Source organism: Dipodomys ordii, unplaced genomic scaffold (assembly GCF_000151885.1).
Source record: "Dipodomys ordii isolate 6190 unplaced genomic scaffold, Dord_2.0 Scaffold34, whole genome shotgun sequence".
Taxonomy (NCBI): Eukaryota; Metazoa; Chordata; class Mammalia; order Rodentia; family Heteromyidae; genus Dipodomys; species Dipodomys ordii.
In genome coordinates, this window is record NW_012267250.1 from 14191788 (window position 1) to 14205205 (window position 13418).

General features: G+C 42.2%; 1 protein-coding gene across 1 annotated transcript in view; it reads left to right on the forward strand.

Annotated features, from left to right (window-relative positions):
- The window catches only part of Mypn (myopalladin), a 113560-nt gene that overhangs the window by 80485 nt on the left and 19657 nt on the right, over positions 1-13418 (forward strand). The window contains exons 6-11 of the mRNA XM_013017051.1: positions 1497-1638; positions 6447-6470; positions 9219-9335; positions 10952-11321; positions 12105-12671; positions 13311-13416. Of these exons, the coding sequence (XP_012872505.1) occupies positions 1497-1638; positions 6447-6470; positions 9219-9335; positions 10952-11321; positions 12105-12671; positions 13311-13416 (1326 nt within the window). The remainder of the gene's footprint in view (positions 1-1496; positions 1639-6446; positions 6471-9218; positions 9336-10951; positions 11322-12104; positions 12672-13310; positions 13417-13418) is intronic.

The following is a 13418-nucleotide window of genomic DNA, read 5'->3' on the forward strand; positions in this document are numbered from 1 at the left end:
CACCTGAGCTCCCATCTACCTCACTTCCCAGACACACCTGAGCTCCCATCTACCTCACTTCCCAGACACACCTGAGCTCCCATCTACCTCACTTCCTACCCCCAGACCCTGCTGTTACCTAGATAGTGGAAGCTGCCATGTGCTCCCTCTCCTCTAATAAGCCTTGTAATAATTTTACTCCTGTGCCTGCCTGCCTCTGCATGGTCCTCTAGGACGGATGTGATGGATCCTTTCAAGAGTCTCATAGACTTTCCTGCCTGGGCTGGCTTCAAACCATAACCCTCAAATCTCAGCCTCCTAAGTAGGTAGCATTATAGGTGTGAGCCATGGGCACCTGGCTGCATGACTCTGGTTTCATAAAAGTTGTCATTGGTAGAACCTCCCACAGCTCAGTGATTGTACAAAGTGCCTACGGTGACTGACAAAGGCCCTCAGTAGTGCAGTGTGTACCTAGCATATATAAGGCACTGGGTTTGAACCCCAGCACCATCAGGAAAATAAAACTCAACATAAACTAGGCCAGGCCAAGAGAGACAGAATCAGTCACTTGAGCCACAGAGCTGTTCCATTTCATGGGCAGCCACAGATCTTTTGGTGGCAATCCTCTCCTACAGTGAATCACTTAATAGATACTTGTTGCAGATTTTAGCATCATCTGTTATTATTATCATCATTATTATTTATAGAAACCAAACTCTGCTGAGCATGTAAAAGCCAAAATACTTTCTTGGCTTATGCTTGTAATTCCAGCTACTCAGGAAAGGGAGATTGGAAGAATCAAGATAAAAGATCAACCGGTCCTAGCTACTCAGGAGGTTGAGATCTGAGGATCGAGGTTCAAAGCCAGCCCGGGCAGGAAAGTCTGTGAGACTCTTATCTCCAAGTAACCAAACCAGAAGTGGCGCTGTGGCTCAAGTGGTAGAGCGCTCGCCTTGAGCAGAAGAGCTGAGGGACAGCGCCCAAGCCCAGAGTTCAAGCCCCATGACCGACCAAAAACAAAAAACATAAAAGATCAGCCATGGGCAAACCACAAGAATCTCCCTGAAAACTTACAGAAGAGGGCTAGAGATCTGTACTCTGCCACTTGAGCCAGACCTCCAGGCCATCATTTGACTGGCCTGGCTAGCAAGCATAAGGCCCTATGTTCAAACTGTTCCCACCCAAAGGGGAAGGAGGGAGGGGACAAAAAATAGAAATACTTTACTAAAAACTAGCTACTTGACTCAAAATCTGTTACTTAACATTTAGTAAATTTATTTACTACTGCAATGGAGATAAAAGAAGAACATAAGGAGAAGAACAGCTTTATGAGGGTTAGATGAGTCATTCATAAATGGACTCAATGTATAGCCATAGCATTGAAGCTGCCAGAGGTGTAGAAGATTTGGAGAATGTCCAAGGACAGAAGAAATGATATCTGTGTCTAGAATTCAAGCACTTGGACTGAATGCCAACAATGACTATTCTTTGGTTCTAACAATGTCTGCTCATTCTAGATGCTACAGAATTTGTCCGCTTCCGAGGGTCAGCTGGTTGTCTTTGAATGCAGAATAAAAGGCGCTCCATCCCCTAAAGTTGAGTGGTATAGAGAAGGGACCTTGATAGAAGATTCTCCAGATTTTAGGATTTTACAGAAAAGTAAGTGGATGCTTCCAAACTGTTTTTCTGATCATTTATCTAAATAAATTGCTTATATATTTATTTTTTGTAAGTTTCTACCAGTCAAAAAATAGTCAAAAGCTAAAATAAAATCACTTATATTCTCCCAAACTAAAGTCTATTAATATTATTTTATATTCTTCAAGAACATGTCCATACATATTCTTGTTTTTTAAAAAATAAGTCGGCCCCAGTTAGAATGGCAAAAATCAAGAACTCTAATAACAACAGATGCTGGAGGGGATGTGGACAGAAGGAAACCTTACTGCATTGTTGGTGGGAGTGTAAACTTGTTCAACCACTTTGGAAAGCAGTATGGAGGTTCCTCAAAAGATTCCACATAGAGCTCCCCTATGACCCAGCAATCCCACTTTTGGGCATTTACCCAAATGTTTACAAACAAGACCACACTAAAGCTACCAGCACAACTATGTTTATTGCAGCATTATTTACCATAGCTAAGATATGGAACCAGCCCAGATGCCCCTCAGTAGATGAATGGATCAAGAAAATGGAATTCTATGCCTCCATCAGAAAGAATGACATTGCCCCATTTGTTAGGAAATGGAAAGACTTGGAAAAAATTATATTAAGTGAAGTAAGCCAAGCCCAAAGAAACATAGATCCCATGGTTTCCCTTATTTGCAATATCTAGTATATGTATGAGTCAAGCAGAAAAGGTCAGATAAGGTGATGTTAGGAAAAAGAACCCTAAGATATGTATTTAAACGGTTTTTTTTCTTTCATGCATTTGTTTCTAATGCATTTATAAGATTATTTCTTTGTTGCTTTGTATGTCCCTCCCCCACAGTATAACCCCTGCTTTCACTGCATTTGATGTTGGTATAATTTGTGGAGGGGAAGGGGAAAAACAAGTCGTTTAAATAAGGATACAGGTGGACCCGTTGCAACAATGAGAAGTACAAGTTGTCATGTCGAAAATGAACTTTACAACTTTGGTGGTGGGGGGGGAGGATTGGATGGGGGGTGAGGGAGGCTGGGAAGGGATGGGAAGGGTAAACAAAAGAGGAGGCTTGATAAGAAATGTACTCACTATCTTACCCATGTAATTGTAACCCCTCTGTACAGTATTTTCACAATAAAAAATTAAAAAAAAATGTCAGGCTGGGAAGGTGGCTCAGTGGTAGAGTGCTTGCCTTGCATGCCTGAGGCCCTGGGTTCAATTCCTCAGCACCACATAAGCAAAAAAAACAAAAAGCTGGAAGTGGCGCTGTGGCTCAAGTGGAAGAGCGCTAGCCTTGAGCTGAAGAGCTTGAGGGATAGCGCCCAGGCCCAGAGTTCAGACCCCACGACTGGACCCCCCCAAAAAATAAAAAATAAAAATAAAAAATAAGTCATACTGTTTGTTGGAGAATTTTTCTTTACCCAAAATATCATTGGCATGTTTCCATGTTAATACAGACTTTTCTTACTTTTAAAAAGTCAATAAACCAGGTGCTGATGGCTTACATCTATAATCCTTAGCTACTCAGGGGGCTTTGATATGAGGATCTCAGTTCAAAGCCAGCCCAGGCAGAAGAGTCTTATCTACAATTAACCATCAGAAGTGGAGGCTCAAATAATAAAGCATTAGCCTTGAGCCAAAAGCTCTGGGACAGCATCCAGGCCCTGCCTTCAAACTCCAGGTCTGGCACAAAAACAAAACAAAAATAAGCCAATAAGCCAAGTATGGTAGTACACTCCTGGAACCCCAGCAATTGGGAGGCTGAGACAGGAGGATCATGAGTTCCAGGCCAGCCTAGGCTACATTGTAAAACTCTATCTCAAAAAAAAATCAGTAATATCAATTTCATATTTACTTAATCTCCCACTATTGAACATGTAACATGTTCACAAATATTTACTATTATAAATTATGATTCAATGTATATTAACATAACAAAATTTTAATGATTTTCTTTTTTCTTCTTTTTTGCCAGTCCTGGGGCTTGAACTCATGGCCTGGGCACTGTCCCTGAGCTTCTTTTACTCAAAACTAGTACTTTATCACTTGAGCCACAGGGCCACTTCCGTCTGTTTTTGTTTATGTGGTACTGAAGAATTGAACCAAGAGTTTCATGCATGCTGGGCAAGCACTCTGCCACTAAGCCACATTCCCAGCTCCGTAATTTTCTTTATTAGCATTATTAACATTCGTTATGGAAGTGGGAGTTTCATTGTGACATTTTCATGCATGTATACAATGTGCCTCATTAACCTCACCCTTTCATCACTTTCCCTACTCACTTCCCCTTCTTAGAACTATTTCAATAGGTCTCATTGTTCTATTCTTTGTTTCTTTTTTTTTTTTTTTGTATTGGGGATCAAACCCGGGTCGCTGTACTTGCCAGGCCAGCACTTTGCCACTGAGCTACATTCTAGTCCCATTGTTCTGTGCTCATACATGCAAATAAACTACTTTGAACACATTTGTAGCAGAGCAAAGTTTTATGCTCATCTATACTCCCTGCCTCAGAATAATTTCTAGTACTAGTGTTTTCCTGTAAATACAATTTTTAGGCTTTTAATATATAATCTATATACTGCCAAAATGTCATCCCAAAAGGTTGACTTAGGATGATCCCAGAAGTGACCACCCAAACTGAGATACTTTGAGGCATGAAAGATAGTAATAATGGTGCAGGACCCAATCCCAGAATAAACAAGAGAAGAGAAGCTGTGACACATGTTTTGCTAGCTCTTTTTTACCACAACCAGAACTATACATCAAATGTCTTTTCTCACCTACCTTTGTCAGAAGTGGGTGTTAGTCATTTTTAGATTTTCACTATTTTTTATGGAACAAATATTGGAAGGGTTTTTTTGCTTTGTTTTTGTTTTTGCCAGTACCGGGGTTTGAACTCAGAACTCTGTGCTCACTCAGCTTTCTTGCTCATGGCTGATACTCTACCACTTGAACCAGATGTCCAGTCCATCATTTTACTGGTTATTTGGAGATAAAGTCTTAAGAACTTTACTATTTCAGCACTGGAAAAAGAAAGTTAAAAAGAGTTCTACCAGCATGATGTTTTGCAATGTCTATATTGTAGAATGGCTCAATTGAGCTAATTAACATATACATTATCTCACACACTGCCTTTTTTTTCTGGTGAGTTATTTGCTTTCTTTTTTTTTTTGAGTTATTTGCTTTCTTGTTCATTTACTTCTTCCTATAACAATATAATAACACCGGAATCAGTGTGATATATGACTTAGAACTAATGTCAGGTATGAGCAACAGTCGCAGCAATAATAATACATTCTGAATATCGTTTAAATAGAGAGAGGAAAATAATGTTTTTTGGGTGCTTGCTTGCCAGATTTTTGGCTGATGGCATACCCTTCTGTACAAAAGCAAATTTCGCCTTGCCAATACAATAAAACAAAAACACAGAATTTTTTGTTCAGTCCTGAGGCTTGAACTCAGGGCTTCGGCATTGTTCTTGAGCTTCTTGCTCAAAGTTAGCACTTTATTATTTTGAGCTGCAGCCCCAATTTTCTGGTGTTTCATTGGAGATAAGAGTCTCCTGGATTTTCTTGCCCAGGCTGGCTTTGAGCCACAATCCTCAGATCTCAGCCTCCTGAGTAGCTAGAATTACAGGCATGAGCCACCAGTGTGTTTTTATAAGCATTTATAATGTTTTGTAAGCACTAGTTTAGGTAGCATTGAATGAGTACAGATAAAGGAAAGTGGTTTCTGAATTCCAGCAAACTCAGGAACGTTTTCTTGCCCAAGGTTTATTTATTTACCCTAAGTGGTCCCAGGTGTGCAGCAATATCATTTTATTGCATTTGGGGTGAGAGCAGTACTGGGGTTTGAACTTAGGACCTTGTAATTGCTAAGTAGAAGCTCTACCATTTGATCTGTAGACCCAGTCCTTTTTGCTTAAGTTATTTTTCAGGTAAGATCTCATGCTTTTTCCTGAGGATGGCCTGGACAATGATCTTCTCTTTTTATGCTTCTTGCATAACTGGGATGATATGTGTACACCACTATGTCTATCTTTTTATTGATTGAGTTTGAGTCTCATGAACTTTTTGCCTAGGCTGATTTTCCCAATCTCAAGTAGCTAGGATTAAAAGCATGAGCCACCCTCCCTAGCTTAATTGCTTTGTTGTTGTTGTTGGTTGGTTGTGGGGCTTGAACTCTGGGCCTGGGTGCTGTCCCTGAGCACTTTAGCTCAAGGCTAGCATTCTACCACTTGAACTACAGATTTCTGGAGGTTAATTGGAGATAAGAATCTCACAGACTTTCTGGCCTGGGCTGGCTTTGAACCATGATCCTCAGAGCTCAGCCTTCTGAGTAGCTAGGATTACAGGCATGAGCCACTGGCACCCAGCTCTGTGTGTGTGTGTGTGTGTGTGTGTGTGTGTGTGTGTGTGTGTGTGTGTGTGTGTGTGTGTCGGTTGTGGGGCCTGGACGTTGTCCCTCAGCTCTTCAGCTCAAGGCCAGCACTCTACCACTTGAGCCACAACGCCACTTCTGGCTTTTTCTGCTTATGTGGTGCTGAGGAATTGAACCCAGGGCCTCATGCATGCAAGGCAAGCACTCTACCACTGGGCCACCTTCCCAGCCCGGCACCCAGCTCTTAATTGCATTCTTGATGCCCTTCTGTGCCTCTCTTGAGCTCATTGGTGTTTAGATCATATTGACAGATTAGTTTTAGCATATCACCCTTGATTATATAAATTGGCAATGACAGGACTATGACCTTCTATCAGAAGCTTCTGATGAAAATGCAGCCTCAGTCAAATATATACTCAGTATCTTTTTTTTTTCCTTTTAGAACCTCGATCCATGGCTGAGCCAGGTATCTCAATTTTAATTTATTAATATGTTGTAAGTGATTATGTGTGTGTGTAAGAAGACATATTGAAATTATACTACGTCAAGAAAAAGTGAAAATAAAGTTTTAGAAAAAATCAAACTCTAATTATTATTGTAGGCTGAAAAGAAGGTGGGAACATGGGCAAACCTGACATGAGCAATTAATTATTGATTTTTGAGGTGTGTCTCGCAGAAATACTTTCCCTCTGTCCTGGGTCCCCTCATGCCTTCCCTAATAGGCAGAGCCATTTTCACAAGGTCAGTTTATTTGCAGTTCCGGGTCCTAAGTGTCGCAATTTTTTTTTTTTTCATTGGGTCCGGTCGTGGGGCCTAACCTCTGGGCCTGGGCGCTGTCCCTCAGCTCTTCAGCTCAAGGCTAGCACTCTACCACTAGAGCCACAGCGCCACTTCTGGCTTTTTTCTTTTTGCTTACGTGGTGCTGAGGAATCGAACCCAGGGCCTCAGGCATGCAAGGCAAGCGCTCTACCACTGAGCCACCTTCCCAGCCCAAGTGTCTCAAATTTTACATGTTGGATTTTGATTTTCAGAGATTTTATTAAATGTCCATAGAATTCTTAGATTTATTACTGTATTTGTTACTTATTTTGAAGATGCTACAATAGATACAAATGAGAATACATGCCACTTCTACAACTCAAAATTACAAGTCTCTAAAAGCAAGCAGCACATAAAATGTCCGAATGTCCTCTCTGTGATCACCCTGCAAAGCCTGGGCCAGGACAATGCTTGAAGTGTTTGTTATTAGAATTCCATTTTCTAAGCCTGGCATTGGTGACTCATATCTGTAATCCTAACTCAAGTGGCTAAGATATGAAGATTGTAGTTCAAAGCCAGGCCAGATAACAAAGTACATGAGACTCTTATCTCCCATTAACTACCAAAAAAGCCAGGAGTGGAAGTGTTACTTAAGTGGTACAATGCTAGTCTTCATCCAAAAAGCTCAGGGACAATGGCTAGACCCTGAGTTTAAGCGCCAGGACCAGCACCAAAAAAAAGGAAGGAAGGAAGGAAGGAAGGAAGGAAGGAAAGAAGGAAGGAAGGAAGGAAGGAAATACACTTCTGACACCTGGATAGAAAAGCAGTGGACAATGGACATTTGCCCTCTAGCATGGCTCATCGCAGTTCTTCTAGAGGAAGTCTAGTTACATTAGCTCACCTATCATGAAGCACTGAGAGACAGGTTTTTCCTACTAGAACTGTGTTTTAATAACTTGGTTTTTAATTTCAGGGCTACCCTCTTGCCCCCTCCTCTTCACTAGTTGTTAAGGAATGTGTAGCTTGAATAAAGAAAGGCCATAAATACACCGTTCTCTCTGGAAATAATCTCTGTAATAGAGCACTAGCCTTGAGCTGAAGAGCTGAGGGACAGTGCCCAGGCCCAGGGTTCAGGCCCCATGACTGGACCCAAAATAAAATAAAATAAAATAAACTTAAAAAAATAATCTCTGTAAATATTCACAGAGGTTCCTATTATGGAACAATCCACAAGAATCACCGTAGAGTTCTGAAAGTGGAAATGGTGTTACTACTTTTACCCAGAACTTCCATTTACTATATGGGCTAATTACTATTACTGAAACAAAACACTAATTTCCAATGATTATTTTTCCAATTCAAAATGGTGGCCTTAGTTTAACATGATCTCTTTGTGAATTTTGCCAAGGAAGATTTTGAGAGACCTAGTGCTAGAGGTCTTAAGTTCAATTACCAATACGACCAAAAAATTTTGTCCTGTGGAAATGAGAGACCTAGATTTAGAAAATGTTTTACTAGTCATTTTATTTCACACACACACACACACACACACACACACACACACACACACACCCCTCCTTTTCCTTTGACCTCCAATTTGTTTTCATGTCTTTTTTAAAAGTTTATTGTTAGCTCCATGTTTGTTGTCTGGACTGATGACATAAAAACAGGAGATAAAGCCGGACGCTGGTGGCTCACACCTGTAATCCTAACTACTGAGGAGGCTGAGATCTGAGGATCACAGTTCAAAACCAGCCCAGGAAGGAAAGTCCATGAGACTCTAACTCCAATAAACTACTCAAAAAAGCTAGAAGTGGCACTGTGGCACAAAGTGATAGAGCACTAGCCTTGAGCAAAAGAGTTTAGGAACAGCACCCAGGCTCCAAGTTCAAGCCCCACGCTGACCAAAAATAAAATAAAATAAAATAAAAAGGAGATAATCTGAATGTTGATATATGTAACTTTTTTTTTTTTTTTTGGTCAGTCATGGGGTTTGAACTCTGGGCTTGGGCGCTGTCCCTCAGCCATTCAGCTCAAGGCGAGTGCTCTTCCACTTGAACCACAGCACCATTTCCGGTTTTCTAGTGGTTTATTGGAGATAAGAGTCTCATGGACTTTCCTGCCTGGACTAGCTTTGAACCACGATCCTCAGATCTCAGCCTTCTGAGTAGCTAGGATTACAGGCATGAGCCACCGGCGCCCGGCTTGTAACGTATTTTTATAAAATCCCCGTCATTCCTGTCTGACTTCATGGCATAATTGATTCTATATTGACTCTTTCAGCCTGCTGGCCAGTCAATTGGATCAAAGAGTTGTTTGGACCAATTGTTTTCCAAGAACTAATAAAATTAGCTTCTTACATTGACTTCAGTAGAATCATTATCAATTAGCAGTAAATTCCATTACTCCATTCTCATGATTAAGTCAATAACCATTCTGTTTTCCCGGCATCTAGAGGAGATCTGTACTTTGGTCATTGCTGAAGTGTTTGCAGAAGATTCCGGGTGCTTCACATGTACAGCAAGCAACAAATACGGCACCGTGTCAAGTATCGCACAGCTGGATGTGAGAGGTAAGGTCTCTTTCCCTGTTGGAACAGTCCAGATCTTTTGAGCATGCTGTTTGTATTATCCTTCCTTACCATTTTACACATGAATCAAAAAGGTTGCATTATTTTTTATTGTTATTATATAGATGATATACAGAGGAGTTACAGTTACGTAAGACAGGTAAAGAGTACATTTCTTTTTAGACTATGTCACCCCTTCACTCGCTCTTTCCTAGATTTTCTCTTCCATTCCCCACCCACTATATAGTTCATTTTCAACAAAAGGTTGGGATTATTAGGAAATACAATGTTATCTTGCAAATACAGAGCGTGATACTGCAATATGCAGTTTAAAATTTCTTGTTGTATGTAGGTCCATCACCACCTCAGTTTCCTTTATGCTTGCTTTTTTCCCTTTTTTAAAAAAGTCATTAAGAGGTTGTACAAAGAGGTTTCAAGCTCAGAAGTCAGGTTTTGAGTATAAATGCATCTTGATCCATCCTTCTCCCCATTTTTCCCCATCCCATCCCTATCCTTAAGTTCAATTTTTACATAATGTACATTGAATACAATGACTGTATTTTCCCACCCCACCTCCCTCCTCTCATGTGCCCCTTTTATTGCCCTCTGCCTCCCTCTGAAAAAAAGAAACATGTTTTAGTTTTTGGGTCTTCATTATACTTTCTAAGGAAACATCTCCCAGCAGTCCTGAGGTTTGAATTCAGGGATTTGTTCTTGCTACGCAAGCATTTTACCACGTTAGCCATTCTCCCAGCCCCTTTTGGCTTTAGTTATTTTTAGATTTTTTAGTTTTTTTCAGTTATTTTTAGATTTTTTGTTCTTTTTTAGGATCTTGCACTTTTGCCCAGGCCAGCCTTAGATTATGATCCCCCCCTTCCTCTGCTTCCCTAGTACCTACCTAGTATTACAGGTGTTTAAACCACATGGAGCTTATTTTTATTGCTTTGTTTGTTGGGTTTTGGCTGTTGTATTCAGGGCCTGAGTGCTGTCCCTCAGCTCTTTTGCTCAAGGCTACTAGCACTCTACCACTTTGAGCCACAGCTCCACTTTTGGTTTTGGAAGGGTTACTTGCAGATAAAGTCTCACAGGGCATTAAGCCTAGGCTAGTTTCGATCCATGTTCCTTAGACCTCAGCCTCCTGAGTAGAGGATTACAGGCATGAGCCGCAGCTTTTTTTTTTTTTTTTTAACTTTGGTCTGTCATGGGGCTTGAACTCTGGGCCTGGGCTTTTTCCCTCAGCTCTTCAGCTCAAGGCAAGCAAGCTACCACTTGAGCCACAGAGCCACTTCTGGTTTTCTGGTGGTTTATTGGAGATAAGAGTTTCATAGACTTTCCTGCTCAGACTGGCTTTGTACCAGGATCCTCAGATCTCAGCCTCCTGAATAGCTTGGACTATAAGGCGTGAGCTTCCAGCGCCCAGCAGCTTTTTTTTCTTTCTTTCTTTCGAGAAAGATTATAATATTTTGCCCAGGCTGGTTCTTGAATCATGATCCTTCCATCTCTGCCTTCCTCGTAGCTGGGATTATAGACATGCACCATCATACCCTTCTCCTTGGTCCTACATAAAGTTTTAAAATTCTTTCCAAAAGAGAATTTAGATCTTGTTCTTGCTTTTTCAGGAAATGAAGACCTCAGTAACAATGGAGCTCTTCACTCCGCCAATTCCACCACCAACCTGGCTGCTATTGAGCCACAGCCATCCCCGCCCAACCCAGAGCCTTCTATGGAACAGCCCCCCAAGCCCAAACTTGAAGGGGTCTTGGTGAACCATAATGAGCCCCGGTCCAGCTCAAGGATTGGGCTCCGTGTGCACTTCAATCTGCCTGAAGATGACAAAGAAAGCGAAGCATCTTCTGAGGGAGGAGCGGCCACAGCCAACCTGAGCAGGCCTGACTCTTTCCCAGAGAGGCTCAATGGACAAACAACAAAAATCCCAGAGCCTTCCTCACCCATCAAAGAACCCCCTCCTGTTCTGGCCAAACCCAAACTGTAAGTAAAAATTTGAATGAATAGCAGACAGAGGCTGTAAGCCCTCCCCTTCTCTCCCTCTCCCTTTCCCTCTCTTCCCCCGTCCCCTCCACTGTCTGTCTCTCTGTGTCTCTCTCTGTCTCTATCTCTGTCTCTGTCTGTCTGTCTGTCTGTCTGTCTCTCTCTCTCTCTCTCATGCTGGTCCTGGGTCTTAAATTCAGGTTCTTGTTTAGCTTTTTCTGTTCAAGACTGACCCTCTCCTACTGGAGCTATAGCTTCACTTCCAGCTTTTTGGTGATTAATTGAAGAGTCTCATGGACTTTTCTGCCTGGGCTAGATTCAACCCCCAATCCTCAGATCTTAGCCTCCTGGGTAGTGAGTGAGCCACTAGCTCCTGGACTTATAGCTTTTTTACTAATGAGGGAACCAGGGTCAGAAATGTCTCCACCTCACTCAACACCACACACAGAATGAGTGACTGAAATGGGAGGAAGACCTAAGTCCTGGCTGTCTGCAGAGCCCAGGTGCTAAAATGAGGTTGTGACAAAAGGAAGTAGCTAGAATTAACAGGCATGAGCCACCAGTGCTCATGCTCAGAGAGTGGATAAATCCTTAGAAAGAAAGCCTGAGGATAAATCTAATTACAGAACTCCTCATGGTAATACAAAGCGACCAGGAACATTTCTAAGCAATTCATAACCAGCTATAATTTTGGTTTGATGTTGGGGGTGGGAAGGTGAGACCAGATCTCACTGTGTAGCCCAGGATGACCTGAGACAAACCCCTATCTTGTTTTGTGCGCAGTGACTCCACTCAGTTACAACAGCTTCACAACCAAGTCTTGCTGGAGCAGCAGCAACTGCAAAACCCATCACCTTCATCACCTAAAGAGTTTCCCTTCCAGGGGAGTGTGCTGAACTCCGCCTCCAGCAAGCAGGCCAAGGCCCCCACCGCAGCACAGACTTTCAGCTTGGCCCGACCCAGACACTTCTTTCCCTCCACTACCTCGGCTACCGAGTCTCCATCCAGCTCTCCGGTGTTCACCTTGAGCAGCGTTCCTCAAACAGATCAGAGGACAGTGCGCAAAGAAAGCCTCTTAACTGCTCACCCCTCAGTGCAAACAAAACCTCCCGGTGGGGCTTCCATCCCAAACCAGCCACTGGGCCCAGGCTCCGCAGAGCCAGCTCCGCCACCGCTCTCATTTTCCATCCCCAGCGGAAACCAGTTTCAACCCCAATGTGTGTCCCCAACACCTGTCTCTCCTACTGGCCGGATTCAGAACCCAGTGGCTTTCCTCAGTTCCGTGCTACCTTCTCTCCCTGCCATCCCACCCACCAATGCCATGGGACTGCCCAAAAGTGCGCCTTCTGTGTAAGTGTCATGGAGATCTCATGTAAGAGCTGCTGGCTACAAGGGGCTTTGGCATAGAATAGCTTGCTTGGCCTGGGACAGAACTCCTGCTAAATGGATTCTTAGAAAAGTCCCATTTCTTAGGCACACAATGGATACGGAATACCTTAGAACAAAGGGCACATTATCAACTTGAATATTTTTAAATAATTAAAAAGTAATAAAAGTAATAAAAAGACCTCTGCAAGTTGGGTACTAGTGGCTCACATCTGTAATCCTAGCTACTTGGGAGGCTGAGATCTGAGGATCATGGTTTGAAGCCAGCCTGGACAGGAAAGTCCATGAGACTCTTATGTCCTATTAACCACCAAAAAGCCAAAAATGGAGCTGTGGCTCAAGTTGGTAGAAGGCTAGCCTTAAGCAAAAAAAGCTAAGATAAAGAGCCCAGGCCCTAAATTCAAACCTTAGTAATTGCACACACACACACACATACACACACACACACACACACACACACACACACGTGCAAATTCAGGGCTTAATCCTGCAAGTGGGTATTGACTGGTGTTGAACTGTGAATTCAAGCGTTCTAATTTTTCTAAGCTTTTGTATTCTAATTAGTGTTTTTCTTGGGTGTGTGGGGTGTGATTTATTTTACAGGCCATCCCAGGGACTAATGAAGAAAAATACCAAATCTCCTCAACCAGTGAGTGATGATTACATTCGTGAAACCAAGAATGCGGTGATTCTAGATTTAGGGAAGAAAAT